This window comes from Podarcis bocagei, assembly GCF_964188305.1.
Source record: "Podarcis bocagei genome assembly, chromosome: 9".
Classification (NCBI taxonomy): Eukaryota; Metazoa; Chordata; class Lepidosauria; order Squamata; family Lacertidae; genus Podarcis; species Podarcis bocagei.
Window position 1 is genome coordinate 6,076,346 of NC_138134.1, and position 23,816 is coordinate 6,100,161.

Sequence of the window (23,816 nt, forward strand, 5' to 3'; positions counted from 1 at the left end):
ATCTGCTTGATTGGCACATTGACATAATTCCTATTTTTAAGGTATTTTCTAAGAGTGTTGGGTAGCTCAAAAACAGAAATTACAGTTGTTCTTTTTCTTTGGGAGCATCTTCAAATCCAAGAAGGATAATTAACAAAATGAGTCATTACCTAATGTGTAGCCAAATACTGTATGTAGTACTTTATAACATATGGCATGGGCAGGCAGACTAAGGTCCAGGGGCCAGATCCAGCCCAGTCGCCTTCTAAATCCAGCCCGCGGACAGTCCAGGAATCAGCGTGTTTTTACATGAGTAGAATGTGTGCTTTTATTTAAAATGCCTCTCTGGGTTATTTGTGGGGCATAGGAATTTGTTCATCCCCCCAAAAAAAATATAGTCTGGCTCCCCACAAGGTCTGAGGGACAGTGGCCTGGCCCCCTGCTTAAAAAGTTTGCTGACCCCTGACATATGGCCTGCAGAGTCAAAATGTAACACTTTCTGGACTGATCATTTTTAACTGGTCAAGTGGTCAGCTGCTGTGTCCAGCTGCTTACCATGCTGTGGGCTTGAAGAGGAAAGGCATCAGCTCAATCCCAGCCCACAGGATGTTACCCAACTCAGGGTGCCGTCACCCTTGTCCTCACCTGTCAGGGAACTGACATCGGAGCTAGAGGCGGAGGGAAGGCTCTCAAATGATGCTGGAGAAGGGCCCAGCAGGGAGAGAGGCAGCTCCGCAGATAGGGAAGCAAATCAGCGCAACAGGGATATAGAGGGGCTGATGGGGGAATCGGCGAGAGGGCTCCAGGACTCTTCGCTGGACACCAGCGGGGAGAGTACGGGTCCTCCGCTACCCACGCCCACCCTGCGCAGAAGACTTCCGCGCAGAGAGAGTAGGAGGAGACTTGGCATCAAACAGCTTTTATGCTGGAAAAGGTTTAAGAAACGCCCACTGACGGATTCTGCTAGCGACTGAGGCAGCCACGAAGTGAAGGGCTGTCCAGACAGAAAGGTTTAGCAAGGCAACAAAGCCTGGAGAGGCGGCAACTTACGCACGAGCAACCCATACACATTACATCACCATTTATTTGTATGCTGCCTATGGGGGCTCACATGGAAAAATCACATCATTCACTAGTTACAAAATACAGCAGAATCTAAATAATCTGTTAATGAAAGCATCTCATTAAGAAATAGTCAATAAAATTGAAAAATCCATTATAATTCATGATAAGATCTAATGACAAAACACGAAAACGTAATAACAAAAACAGCAAAAGTAATTAAATCTGGGCCACACAGTAGTTCCTAAACATCCTGTGTAGGCTCATGGTCAGAATGGTCTCTGGTACCTCCTGCAGCAGCTTTTGTAGCTGGAAATGGTCTTGGCCTCCCCTCTCTCAGCCCAGATGGAAATAGGCCAGCAAAGATGGGAACAGACCCCAAAGGACTTGCAGGTAAGATCTCAGCATCTCTAGAGTTTGAGCCGTGAATCCCATTGCCCTAGTGCTGAGAGGCTTCTTGGGCCTCTGCATTCAGGCTCCAGAATCTTCTTGGGCCTAGAGGCTCATAAAGAAACTTTAATGGGCACTTCAAAATACCTATTTCACAAAAGGAAAACTGGTGATGCTTAGGACCCCTAGCCCCAATTTCCAAATCACCTACCCAGTATTTACTTAAGATTGCTGAAATCAGATTTTTCAAAGTCCAGGGTGCACATATGACCACGTTCAACTTTATCTTTTCCCAGTATCTTGAATCCCAAGTTGATGTGGTCACTTTCACCCAAAACTCACACGTCTGTCATGTGAAAGGGATAATAGCACTGGTTATTAGCAGTTGCTTTGTTTAGGATTACATGTCATTTGGTCTCACTGCTAATGTTGACGTTTTCACAGATGTGTTTTACTGTTTTCTCTTTGAACGATAATGTTTAAATTCATGATTGGAAAAGGGCAAGGATGTTTGCCAACCACCTTTTTGTACTAGTATTGTTTTGGCTGGAACCAAAGAGGGTGTGAGATTTGGTTGTGTTAATGAAATTATATTTTTTTATAGAGAGAAAAGCTATCTGCTCTGCCAACAATGAGGAGGCACACATCATTGAATGACCTCAGTAGCACACATGAAGAACCAGAAGTTGAATTTCTTAAATTGCAAATTATAGAACAAAGGCATCTTATTGATGATCTGACAATGGTAATATGCAGTTACTATTAATCTCTGCTTTGGCATTCGTTTCTTATTCCCTTGGAGAGACATCTGTAAGGGCACATGGTCACTTGATCCAAATATAGCATGCACTGTATTTTGGAACAGCCTCCCCTACCCAAATTCATGTTCTTCCTTGTCACATCAGCCATGGAGGAGGAGCAGGGGAAAGTGAGGGGAGCAGCCTTGTGACAACAGACAGTCATGTTTGCTGCTTTCAAAGCATTGCATTCTTGGCAAAGTATAACAGAAGGCTATGTGTTTGGGGGTAAAGATCACAAATAATAGAAAAAGTTATATCTACAAGCCAAAAAGTGAAGTGGGCATGTAGTATCCCCAATATTAATTTATATTCCTGCATGTGGATGTTTACAAAGGGCCGTTTGAAAATTCTGTGCTTCACTTTGAAGTCCCAACAAGGGAAGCATCACCTGACATCACTGTGAGGTTAGGTGATTAACAGGTGAGTGGCAGGGACGCGGACTTATAAAAAATATTGGGGGGGCCCGGGAAAGCTCATTAATAATAAATAAGCTCATGAATATGCAAATAAAGTGGCTCCGGCCCTAAATAGGGCAAGCCACGCCCCCCAGCCAGCCGATTGGCTGGCTGGGAGGTGTGGCCAGTCAGGATTCCCCTGTTCTCGCGGGATTTCCGGCAGTGCCTTGGCAGTGGCGGTGGTGCTGCGAAGCAGCGAGGCAGGAGCTCCCGCCCCCGGGGATTCCCTAATCTCGCGGGGGACGGCCGGGGCTCTCCGATTAGGGCGCGCGGCTGGCTGGCTGGCTGGTGAAGGAGCAGGTGGGGAGGAGGCGGGGGACGGCGGCGGCGCTCTGCTGGAAGGGCGCCCGAGATTATTGGGGGGGCTGAGCCCCCCAAAAAATTTTTTTGAGGGGGCTCGAGCCCCCTCAGGCCCCATGGAGTCGGCGCCTATGGTGAGTGGCCCTGCCTCGCTGTTAACATTGGCCTGCCAAGGGTGGAGCAATAAGAACCTGACCAGAAAATGTTCCCTACTCCTGAATTAGAAGGAAATAATCAATTTGTCCAGTTTTAAGCCCATCTCCTTTTTCATGTTTTCATTTCTGTTTCTCATAACTCATGAATCTATCTCATAAAAGAAGGAGCGGATAAGTGAAATTATCCAAAATCTCTTTCCATTTCTCATGGCTTGTCAGCTGTGTACATTGTCGATTCGCTGTGTTTCCTCCAGATTTTCCTCTGTGGCAACTAGTTCTAAAAGTGTGTATTTCAGAAGAAGAAATGGAAAGGGATCTTTAGCTTTGCTGTGCAACATGTTAGAGTTTTAGATTCCACACCCATGATTATCTGTTACGTATTTTGAATATATACTAAATAAATTATTTAAAAGACATTCCTTGCTCTAGGAGCGGGATCGATGGTTACGCTCCAGGAAACAGAAGACGCAGAATTTGAAACCCACAAAGGTGAGTGACATTTTTATTGAGACTAAGGGATAATGGTTCTTCCAGACTTCTTTTCTATATTAAAATTATGGCAATAAAATAAGAAAAACAACAATTGCCATCATTATTAATAATTAATTAAAAAAACCACAAAATGCTGATTTTTTCACAGCTGCTTCTTGTTACTTTAATATATGGAGATGTCAAGTATTTAACTGCAGCGTAACCTGGAAAGTACTGCTAAAGGCCTGGTGGTTGCACTTTTTCTTAATGTTCTGTTTTGCACAGCTAAGTTTGCAAACATGTGCACGCTTATCTGTAAGTCTGTCCCAAATAACTCAACTGGGCTTCTTCTGAAACAGTTTAATTTAGTTATAAAATTTATTACCCGCTTTCAGTATTAAACAATCCTAAAGCAGGTTACAGTACAGATAAAACTCTATAAAGTCTTGTAATCAATCAATACATAATGAAATAGTAAAAAAGGAAACAGGTGACAGCACATACACTGTTGTATATTCTTTCTTTTTTCTTTTTGTTTAGATTAGTTTGTTTTTTATTGTAATGTATTATGAAAAGCCTTCATAAAATCTTATAAATAATAGGTATTGTTTGAAACGGAAACATAATTCTACAGCACTGAATGTGAGCAGCGTCAGGCCAGGATATTTCTCTGCCCCTCCCTGCCAGACCCCCCTACTGCCATCTGGAGGTGGCCCAGGAAAAAGAGGAAAGGAGGCTGGAGAGGAGGGGGGGCACACAGTGGTGGGGAGGGCATGGAGGAGGAGGAGGCAAGTGGCACACTCCTAGGGCCTGGATCTGACTGCTTTGCCTTGCCTCATGGGCCAGCCAGCTCTGAATGTTGTAAAATGCAACTGGGGTTTTTTTTGGGGGGGGGTGTGAGTTTGTTTCTCAATGAATTTCTAAAATGGAAAGCATTGTATCTAGGCCTGTATGGATGTCACGTGGATTTGCCTATCCTTCCCAGACCTGGAGGATCCTCTTCCTATCTTAGGCAAAAGAGGCCAATTATGTTTAATCATATGTGTGATGTACTCTGCACATGAGCAGAGGTTATGGCTTCACAGGCTTCGGCATGCAGGCAACTCTCCGCAAGCCCAGCACCGGGCTCCCACCGCTTGCGGAGAGCTGCGCGAAGCCTGGAGAGTCCGAGAGCGATGGCAAAGTTGCGTGCAGCTTCGCCATCGCTCTCGGAGCTTGTGGGGTTGGGGACGGGGGAAGCCCGATCTTCCCCCGACCCCAGCCCCCAGAACAGGTCCCAGAGCGATGGCGAAGTTGCGCGCAACCTTGCCATCGCTCCCGGAGTTTGCCGTGCTGGGGGGATAGCTTCCTGAAGCCTGGAGAGCGAGAGGGGTTGGTGCGCACCGACCCCTCTCACTCTCCAGGCTTCAGCGAAAGCCTGCATTCGCCCCATAGGACGCGCACACACTTCCCCTTCATTTTTGGAGGGGGAAAAATGCGTCCTATAGGGCGAAAAATACGGTAAATGTTTGGATTAATGAGAAGTTTGATTTTTGGGCGAGGGAGCAAAACGGCAAGCAAGAGTCCTCACATTTTAACATTTGTGTGTGTGGCTCCATAGCGGGGGCAGGGCTGTGGGGACTGCAGCCAGGCCTAGACCCAGAGACCGCTGAGGGGAGGAGGAGGGAGGCGTGACGTGGCTCTTAACTCACCGTGGGGAGAAAGCGGGGTCCACTCAGCTGGCCAGCCACCCACCCTCCAGACTGACAGACAGACTGTTCACCCACTCCCTCAGCACATGCCCCAAAAAACCTCTGGACATTTTTCAAAATTTAAATCCACCCAGATGGTGATTTTGCCTTTGGAATCCCAGGCATGTTCAGGGAAATCTGGACGTATGGAAACCCTGGGGGTTGCATGCCAGTAGCAGGGAGGGCAAAAGGCTGCTGAGCAGTGGATGTAAACTTCATACCATAAGCTAGTTTCTACGCACACTCAAGATCCATTCTCTAATCTCTATCCAGGCAAGGAAAAGCCATTATCTGAGTTCTGGGACACACTCCAAATAGCCACGGTGGTTTTGAATCCCCGCGACGGGGTGAGCTCCCGTTGCTCAGTCCCTGCTCCTGCCAGCCTAGCAGTTCGAAGGTGTTATGTAGTGTAGTTTCACCCTGGGCCAACAGGGGGATACTGTATATAGTTTTCACTCAGGTCTGTAGATAGTTTTCACTCAGGTCCGCGGCAGTTAGTTTAGGCAGGAACTCTGAGCTGTTGTGGTTACAATGTTGACAGCCGGCTGCCTATAAATACAGGCCGGCTGAGCTGTTCACAGTCAGTTCTATTCCAGCTTGTCTTAATAAAGAGCTACTTGAAGAAATCGCTGTGCCGGCTGCTATGTCAACCCACTACTTAATACTGGCGACGAGGATGGGATGGATGGACATCAGAGCACAGCCAGATGCGGCCAGCCTCTGAACTGAGCTGAATCACAGAGCGAAATCACTGAGCGAAATCACTGAGCGAAATCACTGGGCAGAACCAATTCAGAGCTGACTGTTCTGGCTAGAGCACTGTGTTCCATCCATCGCCCTTCACGCCGGCATCGGAATCATGGCTTCACTTGTGCCTCTACCGCCGTTTGCGCCAGCCTCTGAGTCATGGGACTCCTACCTCGCTCGGTTCGACTGCTACCTCCAAGCCAACGAGCTGACAGCAGTATCAGTGGATCGGAAGCGGGGCCTATTCCTCAGCCTCTGTGGGCCTGAGGTGTTTGAGACGGCCCGAGCATTGGTTGCGCCTGAAGCAGTCCAGGCAACACCATGGGACACGATCCAAGAGAAGCTCCGCAACCACTACGCACCAAAGCCGTCCAAGATTGCTGCCCGCCATGCATTCTACCACCGGAACCAGGCAGAGGGGGAGTCAATCAACAACTACGCCACCGCCCTGCGACAGGCTGCAATGCACTGTGAGTTCCGAGACTTAGACGATGCCCTGATGGATCGAATCGTCTGCGGAGTCCGGGACATCCATCTGCAACGGCGTCTCCTAGCCAAGCCAGACCTCACGCTACAGAAAGCCATTGAGGAGGCTGTGGCCTCAGAAGCTGCTGAACGCTCCGCCCAGGAGATCCGCAAGTCCAGCAGCCCGCGTCTTGCTAGGGGGCCAGTTCCGGTGCATCATGAAGAGGCCAGCAGTGATGAGGCATCCTCCAGTGAAGACGATGACGTGCACCAGACAAAGCGGGAGCGCCGGAAGCTCCAACAGAAGTCCAAGGGCCAACCGGAATGTGCTGGCTGCGGAGGCGACCATTCCCGTGCCAAGTGTCGATTCAGAGACGCCATCTGTAGGAGGTGTTCCAGAAGGGGCCACATCGCTAAGGTCTGCCGATCGGCTCCGTCTGACACCCCCCCTTCATCGACTCGCAAGTTCAAGTCTTCACTCCAGTCTGCCAAGGAAAGTTGTTTCGCTCTCACCAACTGCCGCTGCCCGTCTGGAACCACAATTGGCCAAACCGACTCGTCTACGCGACGCAAGCTGAACGTCACGGTGCTCATTGAAGGAGCTCCATGTGACATGGAGATCGACACCGGGTCTGCCCTGTCCGTCGTGTCATGGAGCACCATCAAAAGACTGATACCCAGAGTATCCAAAAGGCAACTCGACTCTCACCGCGTACACCTGAGAGACTACCAGGGAAACGACATTCCCGTGGTAGGCGTTGGCTGGTTCCGGATCGCCTTCAAGGATTTTTCGGGCCTGCTCCGGTTGGTGGTGGTCGAAGGTCAGCGGCCAAGCCTCCTAGGGCTAGACTGGTTTGATGCCCTCGGCCTGGAAGTCACCGGCATCAACTGCATCTCTAACGCAGAGACTAAGGGTCTGGTCAAAGACTTTGCCGAGGTTTTTGACGGCACCTTGGGACAATATACTGGTACGCCCATCTCCTTTAGCCTTGATCCACAAGTCGCCCCCATCAAGCTTAAGCCACGCCGGGTTCCCTTTGCTCTCAAGGCTAAGGTGGACGAACAACTGGACAAACTGATTGCCCAAGGAGTTTTGGAGCCCGTTGACCACGCAAAGTGGGAAACCCCCATCATCACGCCTGTCAAGCCAGATGGGTCGGTGAGAATCTGCGCTGACTACAAGTGCACAATCAACAAGGCACTTCAGCAGCACGCTTATCCGGTTCCTGTTGTCCAACACCTGCTGCATTCCCTGGGTGAGGGTAAGGTCTTCGCTAAGCTGGACCTTGCCCAAGCCTATCAACAACTGCCAGTCGATGATGCCACTGCTGAAGCCCAGACGATCGTCACCCACCGGGGGGCATTCCGTTGCCGCCGGTTGCAGTTCGGGGTGAGTGTGGCTCCTGGCATCTTCCAAAGCCTTATGGAGCGTCTCCTGCAAGGCCTTCCGGGCGTGGTACCATATTTTGATGACGTCTTGGTGTCTGCAGAATCACACCAGCAGCTGTTCGAGCGCCTCCGTGCCGTGCTGACCAGGTTCCAGGAGGCCGGGCTCAAGGTAAAGAGGGAGAAGTGCCTGATTGCCGTTCCACAGGTAGAGTTCCTGGGCTATCTTATCGATGCCTCCGGCCTTCATCCAACCACATCCAAGATCCGTGCTATCCAGCAGGCCCCCACCCCGAAGGACAAAACGGAGTTGCAGGCATTCAAGGGGCTGCTGAACTTTTATAACATGTTCCTGCCCCACAAAGCCACAGTGGCTGAGCCTCTTCACCGACTCCTTAGCACTAAGACGCCTTGGGCCTGGGGTCATCGAGAGACGGCGGCCTTCAACGCGGTCAAGGCTCTCCTTTCTTCAGACAGTGTGCTGGTACAGTACAGTGAATCCAGACCGCTGGTCCTTGCCTGCGACGCCTCACCTTTTGGCATCGGTGCTGTCCTTAGTCACCGTTTTCCAGATGGAAGAGAAGCACCGCTCGCCTACTTTTCCAGGACACTATCTCCGGCAGAACGGAATTACAGCCAGCTCGACAAGGAGGCATTGGCACTTGTGGCTGGAGTGAAGAGGTTCCATGAATACCTCTATGGCAGGACTTTTGACCTCATCACTGACCACAAGCCACTCCTGGGCCTCCTCGCCGGTGATCGTCCAACTCCACCGGTCCTCTCACCACGCATGCTGCGATGGACTGTTTTCCTGGCTGCCTACCACTACCAGCTCATCCATCGCCCGGGGAAATCGATGGGCCATGCCGACGCCCTCAGCCGTTGCCCTCTTCCAGCATTTGTGGAAGACCCGGCTCCAGCTTCATCGCTCCTTCTGATTGAGGATCTTCCGGCAGCGCCTGTATCGGCTGCCACTGTGGCCTCCGCGTCTGCCCAGGATCGCACCATCAGCCGGGTGCTCAACTGGGTGTGGAGGGGGTGGCCACAAGGGCCTTTTGCATCGGAGCTCCAGCCCTTCGCAACCAGACAACATGAACTCTCAGCTCATCGCGGCTGTCTGCTGTGGGGAGACCGCGTCGTGATTCCCCAGGGACTCCGTCAGCGCGTCCTGGAGGCTCTGCACGTTGGCCACCCGGGAATTGTCAAAATGAAGGCGTTGGCTCGATGTTACGTCTGGTGGCCTAATATGGACGATGCCATCACTGCCTGGGTATCCGCCTGTCAAGCGTGCCAAGAGTCGAGGCCTGCACCACCGGCAGCTAAGGGACACACCTGGGAGACGCCAAAGACACCCTGGTCGAGGGTGCACATCGATCTGGCTGGCCCCTTTCACGGCCGGACCTTTATGGTAGTGGTGGACGCCTATTCCAAATGGCTGGAGGTCGCCCTGATGCCCTCCACCACTACCGAAGCTGTCATCCGGGTGCTGCGAGGCCTGTTTGCAACGCATGGGTGTCCTGATGTCCTTGTCTCTGACAACGGACCGCAGTTCACGTCAGGCACGTTTGAGCGGTATCTTTTGGGACTGGGCATCCGCCATGCCCTAACGGCACCTTTTCATCCATCCAGCAACGGGCAAGCGGAAAGAATGGTGCGCTCGACAAAAGAGGCACTGGCGCGCCTGGACCGGGGAGACTGGCGTGAGCGGGTCGCCGAATACTTGTTCGTGCAGCACATCACTCCTCATGCGGCCACAGGGAGGAGTCCTGCTGAACTGCTTATGGGCCGCCGCCTCAGGTCACCGCTCGACCGGCTACACCCAGACTTTGCCGTGGCTGAACCCCCAGGCTGTGCCAACGCACCACGGTCATTTGTCCCAGGAAACCAGGTCTTTGCCCGGAACTATGTGGGGGACATTCCTTGGGTGCCAGCCACAGTAGTGGGAGTCACTGGACCTCGCTCGTACCAGGTGGCACTCGAAGACGGACGTTTGTGGCGACGGCACATAGACCAGCTTAGGCGCAGGGTTGGCGACTTAGACACTACCGAGGTGCCCCCAACTGCGTTTGCGGCTCCAGAAGAGACACGTACAGATGGCGAGGCCCCACCTACACCTCCCTCGCAAACTGCCAGCGTGGAGCCGAACCAAGCCGTCTCAGAACAGACTCAGACCACTCCACTTGCGGAGGCTCCACCCACAGCAGCGGATCCAGGGGAGTTGGTTCCAACGCCACCTAGGGTCGCACCACAGCCTCAGCGAGAACTGTGTGGCCCTCCGGACTTGGCTACCAGTCCCCGGCGGTCTGGCAGAGTTTCCAAGCGCCCAACTCATTTAAAGGACTACGTTGTTGGACAGGTATCACTGTTGGTCTAAGTATGGGAAATGTAACCGATATGCTTTTGTGCCTAATTGAACCATTACGCGTAGTGCTGTATATAAGGAAACCATTACGATTGTAACTAACGCCTTATCTTGGTGGGGAGGGGTGTTATGTAGTGTAGTTTCACCCTGGGCCAACAGGGGGATACTGTATATAGTTTTCACTCAGGTCTGTAGATAGTTTTCACTCAGGTCCGCGGCAGTTAGTTTAGGCAGGAACTCTGAGCTGTTGTGGTTACAATGTTGACAGCCGGCTGCCTATAAATACAGGCCGGCTGAGCTGTTCACAGTCAGTTCTATTCCAGCTTGTCTTAATAAAGAGCTACTTGAAGAAATCGCTGTGCCGGCTGCTATGTCAACCCACTACTTAATAGAAAGCATGCCAGAAGTGCAAGTAGATAAATAGGTACTGCTCCGGCGGGAAGGTAAACAGCGTTTCCATGTGCTGCTCTGGTTCACCAGAAGCGGCTTAGTCATGCTGGCCACATGACCCAGAAGCTGTACGCCGGCTCCCTCGGCCAATAAAGCGAGACGAACGCTGCAACAGTGGATCTCAGGAATGATACAGCCACTGCGTATTTCCTTAGGCCCATTGCTCTCTCTGAATTACAGAACTGGAGAGATGGAAGAGACCCCAAGGGTCATCTAGTCCAGTTCCCTGTAATGCAGGAATCCTGCCCACAGCCATCCCTGGGTGGGCTCAAACAGCCAGATGAAATGACCTACAAGAATGAAATGTTCTACAAAAATATATACATTCAAGTATTTGTACATTATAACATGTTATAGAAACGATTAGCAATAAGAAGTTTGGATATCTATACAAACCTGTGTACAACAAGTTTGGATATCTGCAACCCCAGAGTTGTCCATGACTGGACCTAATGGTCAGGGGTCCCTTTACGCTTTACACACACTCAGGAGCCCTTCTCTAATCTCTATCCAGGCAAGCAAAAGCCATTATCTGAGTTCTGGGACACACTCCAAACAGCCAGGAACACTCAAGAAGGGTGTGCAAGGGCCAAGGCCTGGGGAAAGGGCAGAAGGCTGGCTAGAGAGTCCCAAGGCCCAGCTAGGGAGGCCTAGAGGGCCATATTTGGCCCCTATCCCTGAGCTTCCCCATTCCTGGTGTAGAAACTAGCTACTGGACCAAAGTAAAGAGCATTTGCCTCTGACCCCCGTGGTAGGAGGAGAATCTTTGGTTTCTAAGGAATCATAGAATCATAGAGTTTGAACGAACCCCAAGGGTCATCTAGCTCAACTCCCTCAACTAAGCATCCATGACAGATGGCTATCCAACCTCTACTAAAAAACCTTCAATAAAGGAGAGTACACAACCTCCTGAGGGAGACTGTTTCACTGTCAAACAGCTATTACAATCAGAAAGTTCTTCCTCATGTTTGGTTGGAATCTCCTTTCTTGTGATTTGAATCCATTGGTTCGGATCTTCCCTTCTGGAGCAAGAGAAAACAAGCTTGCTCCAACTTCCATGTGACAGCCCTTTAGATATTTGAAGATGGCTATCATATCTCCCAGTCTCCTCTTTTCCAGGCTAAACATGCCTAGCTCCTTCAACTATTGCTCATAAGGCTTGCTTTCCAGACCCCTGGTCCTCTTGGTCGCCCTCCTCTGCACATGTTCCAGCTTGTCAACATCCTTCTTAAACTGTGGTGCCCAGAACTGGACACAGTATGTCAGGTGTGGTCTGACCGAGGCAGAGTGGTACTATTGCTTTCCTTGATCTGGATATTGTACTTCTGTTGATAGCATTAGAATTTTTTTGCTGCTGCATCACACAGTTGACTCATGTTAAGCTTTTGGTTCACTAAGATCCCTAAGTCCTTTTCACATGTTCTACTAGTAAGCCAGGTGTCCCCCATCTTATGCAGCCTGTTCTTCCTGCATAAGTATATAATCTTACATTTGTCCCTATTGAAATCCATTTTGTTAGTTTGGGCCCAGTTCTCCAATCTGTTGAGGTCATTTTGAGTCCCGATTCTGCCTTCTTCGGCATTCGCTAGCTCTCCCAGTTTGGTGTCATCTGCTGTTGCTGCTGCTGCTGCTAGTAATAATAATAATAATAATAATAATAATAATAATAATAATAATAATAATAATAATAATAATATTTTTATACCCTGCCCATCCGGCTGCGTTTTCCCAGCCACTCCAGGTGGCTTCCAACAAAATATTGAAAGTACAATAAAACAACAGACATTAAAAACTTCCCTACCGAGAAGGCCCTCTGCCTGGTTCCTTGACGAGCCCCCCCTCAATTCCTTTGTCCAAGTCATTTATAAAAACATTGAACAACAATGGGCCCAGGATGGAACCCTGTGGCACCTGCTTGTCTCCCACTTGACAAGGAAAGTGGCTGATCAAGGGGGGAAATGGGAGGGCAGCCATCTCCACAGCCAGTAATATGTGATGGCCTATGACCCAAACATTAATAAACTAAATCTACATCTCAGCCAGTAGAAGGAGCTCTGCTGTGGCAGCTAAGGAGATGGGGAATCCCGAAGCCTGTGACCATGGTTAGAGAAAGTTGGCTATGAAGAGAGTGAGGAGGGATTTGGATGTCTGTGAATCTGTCAGTAAAGCTCTTTATTTGCACGCATGCCTAGCCATGTGCTTCCCTGTGGAACCATGAAGTAAAAAACATAAAGGCTACAGTCAGTGTTACTAGGTACCGTATTTTTCGCCCCATAGGACGCACTTTTCCCCCTCCAAAAATGAAGGGAAAATGTGTGTGCGTCCTATGGGGCGAATGCAGGCTTTTGCTGAAGCCTGGAGAGCGAGAGGCATTGGTGCGCACCGACCCCTCTCGCTTTCCAGGCTTCAGGAAGCTATCCGCAAACCTTGCAAGCCCTGCGGGAGTTCCCGCGGGCTCACAAGGCTTGCGGGCGGCAGCTTGCCGCCCGAAGCACGGGGAGCCCTCCGGAGGGCTCCCCGTGCTTCGGGCGGGTGTCCGCAAGGCTTGTGCGCCCGGCGGGAGGTCCCGCCGGGCGCGCGAGGTTTGGGGTGGCAGCCGCGGCTGGGGGGGGGAAATAAATTTTTTTAATTCATCCCCCCCCCAAAAAAAACAAGGTGCGTCCTATGGGCCAGTGCACCCTATAGGACGAAAAATACGGTACCTTCAGTAAAGCACTTTTCCACCAACTTTAGAATATTTTGTATTTGCTCTACTTTTGTATATACTTCAGCAGTCAAAATGGACATGCCAAGTGCTTACACATATTGCTCATTTTGGGAGTTTGGGGCTACCAGAGCGAGAAACAAGATAATAGATGGCAAGGTGCTGTCCCCTATTAATTAAGCAGTATTTTGGGGGACTGTTCGGCAACCAAGGTACCACTGTAACTCTCCATGATAATAGACAGCAATTCTGAGAACAAGCCCCTTCAGTACCCTAAAATTGATCTGACCCCGAGGACTTGAACTTGTTTAAGGTAAATAGGTACTTTCTCCTTGTCAAATCTGGAACTGTGGTACTGACACATCCTACAGAAGTGGGTAGAGCTGAAAAGCAACCTTCCCAGTAAGTGTGTCACGGCTGCTTACTGGGAAGGTTGGAGGGGTTCTGTGCGCATCAGATTGGTTCCACCAGTGCAGTAACTGCACTAACCTTCCCACTAACTCTCTCCTCCCCCTCCCCCTCCCCCTCCAAGCAAGAGGAGGTGTCACACCAGCTGGGAAACTAGCATTGTGGCTGCCCACCCCCACCCCACTGGCTGCATCTACTTTCATGCTGCCGATGCAAGATTGCATGTAATTACCCCCCTGGAAGAATAGAAAAGCAAAAAACGGAGTTGAGCAGTTCCGGCATCTAATAGTTGGCCCTTAACATTCCACAATCCTTAGGAAGCAATGATACTACCACTTCCACTTTCTCTTGTTCTGAGTATACATGAACACCCCCCCCCCAGCATCCCTCTCCCTCAGTTTGCTTTGATCTTTAGCTTACCTGATACCATCTCTACAGGTGTGGGCTACTGGTCTGTATTTACCGTTAGTGACTTTCACCTCTTAGGCAGGCTCCCTTGCTTTTTTTATTCATCTCCCCACTAAACTTTTTATGCAACCACATTGGCCTTTTTTATATTTTTCCTATTTATTTATTTTTTTGTTTACTGGTCCCCATCCCCGTCCCCCGATTATGCCTTTAGTAGCATTTTCTCCAGGAACTCCCACTCATCTTGGCCTCCTTCCCTCATTAATGAACCTAGTCTTTCTCTGAGCTTATTAAAATCAGCTTTTTTTCTGAAATCCAAGCAACATGTTTGCATTAAGATCATGAATTGCAGCATTACAAAGTGACTTCCCCCAAGTGTTCCTTCTAATCATTCCCTTGCTTACGTGTAAGAGGTAACAGTTGCTATGCTTGCTTTCACTGGGCACTCTCTTAATTGCCAAGGGAGGTTTGAAAGGAGCAGGCTGCTGGCAGCTAGCTTTGGTCTCCAGGAGCAGCACTGAGGGTGGAGCTCTTTGTATACTTGGTAGCCATGGATATTTAAATCTTAGGAATTTAGGTGAGTGAAATGGGTAGAAAACCTGTCCAACATGTCTGACTTTACAATGGAGTAATGGAACTACAGTGTTCGGAATTTAGACAGCTTGTGGGACTATTTGCTGCTCTGCAAACTTAATTACGATGCTCTCCTTTTTATAAGCAAAGTGCCCGGTGTCTGCATCATTAAGATGGAATACATATTTCTCGTCTTGTATTTTTCTTTTTTCCTCTGTCTCTGTGCTCTGGTATGCCTATATTTTTCTGGCTGCCAAGAAATGACTTACAAGCATGACGGTAAGAAACTCTGAGCTATTTGTTCATATTCTTGCGATGCTGAATTTAGTTTGAGTTTCTACCCTGTTACTTCGTTAATGACGTAAAAAATGTAAAGTGAAGTATATAAAGTTACTGAAGTTAAAAGAAGAGAAAATGATGTTTGTTTGTTTTTTACACAGTTTAACTCCTGTTAGTTAGTTAGTTAGTTAGTTAGTTAATTTATATATTGCTCTTCATAAGATTTCAGGGCAGTTCACAGAATAAACAGCTAATCATTCAGTTTTCAATGATGTTCAGACCAATTCTTGTGCAAGAAAATCCCAGTGGATTTTGCCCTTTGTCTTCAGAAATAAGACATCATTTGCTCATAAAGAGCTCTTATGCTTTAATCAAAGTGGTGTCGCCCAGTGGTGAAGTGGATAGCATGTTCTAAACCTTTTTGGTGGCTCTCATAAATTTACTGTGGATATTTCGGGGTGACATAAAACGTATGTTGCTGCTTTGTTTTGGGAAAATATAAACACAAAGGGTACAGTGGATGAATTTTGACAGAAGAGATTTTAAAACAAAATAACGATATAGAAATGCTTTAAATACAGTGGTGCCTCGCAAGACGAAATTAATTCGTTCCGCGAGTTTTTTCGCCTAGCGAATTTTTCGTCTTGCGAAGCATGAAATCCCATAGGAATGCATTGAAATTCAATTAATGCGTTCCTATGGTCAAAAAAAGTCCAAACAAAGCCAAATTTGGTACAACAAGAGTTTATTAAGTGCTCTTTAAAGTCACACATACTGTAAAGAGCATTTCAAAAATTGAAGGAACAATAAATTAAGTTTCTAAACATGACAGAAAAACATTTAAAAATCAACAAAGTGTACAGTACATTTTCTAAGACTCTGGGGGGCAACTCGAAGAAGGTTCCTCTTCCACTCTTTGCTTCTTGCTGAAGAACCCCCTCCTCAACTGTTCCCCCAGCCACCCACCACACAGAAATTCAAATCCAGAATTTTTTTAAAAAAACAGCAGAGTGGCCCAATGGTCACAGAAAATCATAAAAATGCAGAAAAAAACACACAAGCTTCCAGATTCTTGCAAACCCCTTCCCAACACCAAGTCCTTGAATTCCAAACACCCCAACCCAAAATCCAAAAACCCCCAAAAAAGTTTTAAAAGTTTAATTTACCAAATGGCTGCAAAAGAAGTTTTGGAAAAGCTTCAAAAATCACCAAAAACCTCAAAAAAGGCTACCACGCCGCGTTCTATGAGTTGCTCCTCGAAGTCAAGTCACAACTGTATTAACGGTGTTAAGAAAAAGGAAACAAACTTGCAAGACGTTTTAGTTTTTCGTATTGCGAAGCAAGCCCATAGGGAAATTCGTCTTGCGAAGCAGCTCAAAAAACGCAAAACCCTTTCGTCTAGTGAGTTTTTCGTCTTGCGAGGCATTCGTCTTGCGGGGCACCACTGTAAATGATAAGGCCTTTGAAGTAAACCATGCCATTTCACTCTATTTTTCCTCCTTTTTTTTACTGTAGTTTTAAAAAGTTATGCATTAAAGAAGAGTTGTTAAATGTTACCACTACTGGTCCACCTATTTAAGTGCTTATCTGATGAATATGGAACAGTTGCATTGTAAATTACATTGCAGGTGTTGCATAAATCCCATGGTGCACTTAACCTCATAATAATGGTGGTGTGTTAATTTTCATTTTAATGAATACATTTCTCTTACACGGAAATAGTCTGTGTGTGATGCTTTCCAAGCATTTTTCATATACTGTAAAGCATATTAATTGGCACTCAAACGTTATGGGCCATTGATTAATAATGTAGGGAGGAGGACCATTGTGTGTGTTTTGGGGCTTGGAGTTCCTACCCCTCTTGTCTCGAGCCCTTTCGCGCTTTCTTCTGCCTCTTCACTTCTTTGCACAGCTGCCATTCTTTTCTACATTGCCAGGTCTTTGCTTCCACACGAATAAAAATAATAACTACTTTGTTAGCTGCCCATACAGTTATGTTGAAAGTGTGAAATACAAATTATGTAAATATAAAAAACCCTCTTCATTCTGACACATTTCTAACTCCTAGTCTTCACACTCCCATTTACAATTTCTATTCCTGTGTGCCTGATCTCCTCCTCCAAATCACTTTTTGAAGTGGTCTTACACATTCACACATACAGATAGTGTCCTCCAGGCACAACAGCACTTCATGGCATTTCTAGACCAGTGTTTCCCAACCACTGTTCCGCGGCACACTAGTGTGCCGCGAGATGTTGCCTGGTGTGCCGCGAGATGTTGCCTGGAGGGAGGCGGGTGAGTCGGGCGGCGAGAGGCGGGGCGGCGGCGGCGAGGAGAGGCCGCCCAGCGCGGGGCTCTCGCCGTCTGCCTGCCTGGCTGCCTGCGAGCTCGGCGGGCAACGCCTCCGTCCGCAGCGCCCGCCTCGCGGCTCTCATTCCCTGCCCCTGCCAAAGATCACCCAGCCAAGCCGCGCTCTCCTTCCTGCCTCGCTTTGCTGCCTCCTCCCCCCCCCACCCCCAAAGCTTGGAGGTTCCCCGGCAAGGGGGAGGGAAAAAAATTGAAACTTACACTTTCGTGCGTCCCTCCCGGCGTGACGCTGCGTGCTGACATCACGGGGCTGTAATGGTGGTGTGCCTCGAGATTTTTTTCATCAAACAAGTGTGCCTTTGCCCAAAAAAGGTTGGGAAACACTGTTCTAGACAGCAGTCTAGATTAGGGATTAGGTGCCTATGGGAGATGGTGCTATTTAAAGGGCTAATCCCCCCCACAAAAGAATTCCTATAATTATCTCTTTCTTGTTGGGCTATCAACACTAAAGAGCTGTTTAACCAAAGAACCACAAGACACAATTGTGAAAACTCTTTGTAGGAGGCAGTGTTTTAATTCTGAGTTATAAATATGGTGTTATGTGCAACAAAACACAGCAAGGCTGTTAGAAGTATTTTGAAGCTCTAGATCTGTTCTTTCTTTCGGTCGTAACACATACTCTGCTTAAGCCTTACCCATAGCAGCTAGTGGCGCAGGGCGCCAAGTTCTAGAGGGCACCAGGGAAGAGGCGGAGGCTGAACGCGGTGCCTCCTGGCATCAGCTCGCCACCCTCACCCGCCTTTGCCATGCTGCGCCGAAGCAGCGCCGCGCCCGGAGCCTCCGTCTGCCATGGCCACCATGGCATGAAGCGGCTAGCTGAGCCAGGAGGCGGTGCCTCCAGCCTCTGCCTCTTCCTCACCAGAGGAGCCACCCTTCAGCCACTGCCCGCCTCCTCCAGCCCCACTGGCAGCGCTGTCCTCCCTAAAAAAAACCTCTAGGAAATGGGGGGGGCATGCCGGAGGGAGCTTTGCATCATGGCACCGGATATGCTTAAGACGGCCCTGTCTTAAGGTGAGGATTTTTACTACTTGGTATTTGTACGCCAAAGCTCAAGCTGATGTGCAATTGTGGGCAAGAAATCTTCATTTTTGCATTTCTTGGAATTGTGGCAGAGTGGTATCATGAGCCCCATAATGCTGACTGCCTCAGGGCTGGGGCGGCAATTGCTGTCAGATGAGGAAGACGAGGAGGGTGCAGATTGTAGGGAGGACAGGCACCATGCCCCTTTTACTTTGGAGGCAGTCCTGATGACTTCCTGCCCTGCCCCCTCCATGAAGCTGAGTGATGGTCTAGCAGTGGGGGAGGCCATTGACCAGCCCTCAGGGGAGGCTGATCAGCTGGAAGAGGAGGAGAAGCCGGATCAGCTGACCTCCACCCCACTGCTTGAACTCAGGGCTGCCTCTGCTGTTGGGAACAGACCCACGTCCCTCAGAGAAGTGTGCACCTCCATCTTCGGTAGTTTTGTAGGGACAAAGTATTGCAAGGGAGCGTGCCACATCTTGCCTTTAAAAGCTGGTGGGAGAGGCGTGACTGCTTGTTGGGACATCTTCTCAGCTTTCATTTGTCACAGACCCCAAATGCTGCTCTTGAACTCTGAAGGTGTGCTTTGGTGGTCTGTACATGTACTGATGCGTTATGAGAATTATAAGATCTAAGATATAAAATAAGTGTACCAAGCAAATACATACATAAATATATAAACCACATGTCTGAAACAGTACAGGAAGACAGTCCTGAAACCATTTTGTCTCTCCCAAATTGATCTCAAATGCAAGGAGGGAGGGAATGGGGAAAAGCCTCCCCGTTGTCTCTTTGCTCACAAATCCTGCCTTAAGGGCACATTTAAGATATGCACAGGGGAGCCTGTGACCTGGACTCAGGAATTAAGTATCATCACAAAAGGACGGCCAGGCTCACCAGGTAAACCCATTAACAGCCAGGTAAACCCATTAACAGGTTTCCTGCTAGACAGGATTCTGTTGTAGACGCCCCTTCTGTGATGTATGTATGGGTCTTGGGCTGCAAGGTGGCTATTTAAAAAGTCTATATAACGCCTTGCGCACCATTGTTCTGTGTTGCTCCTTCCTCCTGCGTGTGGTGAGTGAGGACCCTGTTGCAACAGTTCAATAAAGATCAGACTTACTAGCTGCCTTGTTTCTCAATATTCTCTGGTTGGCCTCTGTTATTTTCTGCTACCGCTAGGGAACCCACTTAGGGACTCTATACGGGTTCTTGGATACCCCATAAGGGAAAAGGGCAGATTTTGTTGACAACAGATGCAAGCCGTGAATGAAGCTTCCTTTCTAACACGTAAGAACTGCTATCATAGCATGGGAGCAGGGCTGGCCCAGGGTGTTTTGCTGCTTCAGGCAAAACAGCTCTCCACTTGCTGCCCCTGCAGTGGGTGCAGCAACTGCTGCACTCCTTGTAGGCCAGACCCGCCACCTGAGGTGACTGCCTTACCTTGCCTCCTGGGTGGGTCTTCCCTGGATGGGGAACCAGGGCGGAGGGGAGAGGGTTATCTCTGTTTTGCCCTAGCATTGTGCCCTTATTTCCTAATTACATGAACTCTGTCCTTCATTTCAGGCACTGAATCATATTATAACTGGTTTCTCATTTTCCTGATGTGCATAGGGTATCTAGTGCTGTGGCTAATCCAAAGCCCCAGCTATGCTTCTTTTGAGAATTTCAGCTGGGGGTTGGGAGCCTGAGGTCCACCAGATGGTGCTGGACTTCACCAGGCCCAACTAGCATGGCCAGCAGTCAGGGCTGATGATGGGGAGCTGCCAGGAACATCCCTGTCCTGAAGTAAATTATTAGCCTATTGTAGAACTGCCATGTTATATTCCTATGGAAGTGTGGTGTCTAAACATTTGAATAAAAATAAAATGTCTTGATAACAAAGACTGGCCAACTAGCAGCAATGACTCCATCTACAGGAGTGCATCTTAAGGCTTCCTGCTGTTCTTTTGCAGCTGTTTTGCCCTAGGTGGCATCAGGTGGTGGCATGTGGACATGGCTTGGGGAAAATGGTATCCCATTGATTTAACCCCTTCTCCTCTGAATGTTTCAGTTTTCTCTTAACTACTCACTCTAATTTATTTTTATTTTAACTTAGTGCACATTAGTTAGCAGCTGTGCGGCATAAATGAAGAGCTTTGGTTAGTACATGACATGCACTCTCTTTTTTTTCTGGACTAGGATAGCTTGGCCACTGTGGTCCATGTATTGGAAGCGTTGCAGTTGGGTTATTGCAATGCACTTTTGTGGTTCAGAAGCTGCTACTTGTGCAGAATGTGGCTGTTAATGTCTTCACTGGGATATCAAACTGCACACATACTACACCAATGCTAAAAGAACTGCACTGGCTGCCTATTAGCTATCAAGATCTTGTTAACAAATGAGGCCTTGCACCACTTTGGATCAGGTTATCAAGTAGATTTCCATGCGTTCACTGCGAACATCAAAGGAGACTCTGCTGGCCGTGTCGCAGCCTGCAAACTACAATCTAGTGGCAGTTTTGAAGTGGACCTTCTCTGTAATGGTTCCCATTCTCTGGAATATCCCCCCCCCCCCGCCCCTGGCACTCTAGGGACTCAGCTACATTAGTAAAGAAAAACCATTTCATATGCGTTATAACACTGTTACACCAGATGGTGCTGTGGAGTCCTGTCAACATGATTTCCCTTTATGAAGTTTACAATGGGTTTAACTGAAACTCTTTTTAGATGTGTCTAGATCCAGCCTAGGAGACCATGTATTGCATTTCAAGTGCTTATTGAAAACATATCTTTGTGTGTGGGCATTCCACAACTGTTGATTGCTGGATTGTACTGATTTTTATTTTTAGTATTTTATAGGCAAAGAATTAATTAATTTGGTTGCTATTTATCTTAGTGTGTGTGTGTGTAATATTTATCAAGAGTTTTAGAGTTTTTGACTCCTTAATGTTGGGGTAGCCAATACGGTGCCCGTCAGACATTCTTGCACTGCAACTCCCAGTAGCCTCAGCCAGCAAGGCCAGTGGTTAGGGTTCATGGAAGTTGTGCCAGGTTGTTCACCCTTGCCTTGTGGGTAGTCCAAACTATAGGAAGCCAACCTAACTTAGGCTGGTGCAAGTTATCTCTATTCCAAACTCTGTCCAGGAGCCTCTGGCATGGACTGAGTTTTGAGGATTGGGCCCTAGGTCACAAGGGCAGGGCTTGGAATAGGTGTAAGTTATTGGGACTTACACTGGCACAAGTTCTGCAGGCTGAGGGACGGATACTGCTGGATGTTCAGCTGGGGTGAGGCCTTTACTCCAGCTTAGACCTGGTTGAACCCCATAGCAGCAGGGAAAGCCCAATATGTCTCAAATTCAAACTCTCTCATCCTGGTGGATCTTGGGTTTGGATTGTTGCTGGTCACATTGTGGAAGAGGACATGGAAAATATTTCCCTATGCCTTTGCTTGAGAGACTGTGGCTGAGGTGCATAGTTTGTGGATAGTTATTTTGGTGCTATGCTGAGGACCAGGTAGGACTCCTTTGGCCTCCAATTGTTGTCACCTTCCTTAAAGACAGAAATAAAGGCCCTTTGATACAGCTCTTTGAATAACTTGCTTGTCTATAACAAAGTGCATTGGTCTTATTTCAGAGGCATGTTGTGGAGACATTTTTTGGATTTGACGAAGAATCCGTGGATTCAGAAACATCATCAGTAACTTCCTATAATACGGACAGGACTCCAGCTACACCAGAAGAAGACTTGGAAGATGTAAGCGCCTGTGACTTTGCTATGGCATACTGTCATGGACTGGTTGGACGTAGAGGAATGGTGGGAGGCACCAGCTGGGGAGAAGGCTCAGAGCCTGGTGGGACAAGGGGGAGAAGAGGCGTCGGAAGCTGCAGAGATAACAGGGCTGGGTGAGTGGGGGGAGTCTGTGAGAAGAAGTCCCAAATCAGAGGCAGAAGCTGAAAGTTAGCTTCACATAGGTGCAATCTCAAGATTGCTTGGGGAAAATCCTGAAGAGGAGAGGACTTAGGAAGCTGAGGGGAGATGAGGACCTTCAGTCTCAGCAACTGCCTCATGGGGGCAAGACCTGCCAGAGACGAGTTGCTGTGCTTATGAGGCCTGACGCTCATGTGCAGATTGTGTTTTTGCTAATAAAGAGTTAACTCCCAACTTGCTCAGTGGGGTTAACTGCTGGCTCACTCCTGTCACATGCTTATGTCTCTCCCAAACTCAGAGCAATTGGAAGAATGTGGTCCCAAGGGCAGTTCCCAGTGTTGCCATGGTACTTGAAGGTAGTACACTTCGTATAAACTGAGTCCACAGGAAAGTCTTCACTGGAAGTACTGGTACAGAAAGCTGCTGGAGAAGAAACACAGGGATCGATCAGTCCCTCTTCTCGTCCTCCCTCCTCCTCCTCTCTCTGCAGGCAGAATGGGGGGATGTAAGGCTGAGGAGAGGCTGATGGCCAGTTCCAAATATGCTTCAGGGGGTGTCCAGAAGTGCTGAGGGCCAGTGATTCCCCACCTTCCCTAAAGGGTTGTGCCCATGTTTTAGGGATGCTCTTGGATCCAGCACTTGTTGCTAGGCCAGAGGCTCAGAGCACTTTTATCCTCTATGGCTGATATACCAGCTGTTGCCTTATCTGGACTGGGATAGCTTTGCTCTGATAGACTCTTATTTGGATTACTGTTGCTTGTGGGGCTGCCTTTGAAAATGGTCTGGAAACTTTAGCTGGTGCATACTAGGGGGCCGTCTGCTTCCAGTCAATTTCAGGATCCAATTTTAAGAGCTGGTATTCAGTGCTCATCTCGCTTTACTGGCTGATGGAGCTGGCATACAGCTTCTGGGTCATGAAGCCAGCATGACTAAGCTGCTTCTGGCGAACCAGAGCAGCGCACAGAAACGCCGTTTACCTTCCTGCTGGAGCGGTACCTATTTATCTACTTGCACTTTGATGGGCTTTAGAACTGCTAGGCTGGCAGGAGCAGGGACTGAGTAATGGGAGCTAACCCCGTCGCCGGGATTTGAACCGGCAACCTTTCAATCGGCAAGCCCAAGAGGCTCAGTGGTTTAGACCTGCGTCCCTATTATAGGAAATAAAGATGGCTATTACCAATGTAATAATGAAAGAGATTGGAAGCACAAGTGTAGGGGAGAGATCTGGTGTAGTGGTGATGGCTGGTGTCAAAGTTGGATGGGGGAGACCATGTTCCAGTCCCCACCCAGCCATGAAACTCACTTTGGGCATCACCCTTTTCCAGCCAATTCTACCCTGTAGGATAAAGGGGAGGGCCGGAGACACTATTGTTTTAGCAAGAGTGGGATATAAATCT

General features: G+C 48.5%; 2 protein-coding genes across 8 annotated transcripts in view; both read left to right on the top strand.

The window, feature by feature from the left end:
- Positions 1–23,816, top strand: part of JAKMIP1 (janus kinase and microtubule interacting protein 1) — a 99,448-nt gene that overhangs the window by 36,492 nt on the left and 39,140 nt on the right. For all 7 annotated transcript variants that reach the window (XR_014011495.1, XM_081207671.1, XM_081207666.1 and 4 more), the window contains exons 7-9: positions 2,036–2,176; positions 3,571–3,630; positions 22,126–22,245. Coding sequence is in view for 6 of the 7 variants with exons in the window: in XM_081207671.1 (XP_081063797.1) it covers positions 2,036–2,176; positions 3,571–3,630; positions 22,126–22,245 (321 nt within the window). In the remaining variant the exon portion in view is untranslated. The remainder of the gene's footprint in view (positions 1–2,035; positions 2,177–3,570; positions 3,631–22,125; positions 22,246–23,816) is intronic.
- LOC308594638 (uncharacterized protein) lies at positions 14,797–22,245 on the top strand. The gene is made up of 2 exons (XM_081207982.1): positions 14,797–15,124; positions 22,126–22,245. Exons 1-2 carry the CDS (start codon positions 15,019–15,021, stop codon positions 22,155–22,157), a joined length of 138 nt encoding a protein of 45 aa, XP_081064108.1. The 5' UTR covers positions 14,797–15,018; the 3' UTR covers positions 22,158–22,245.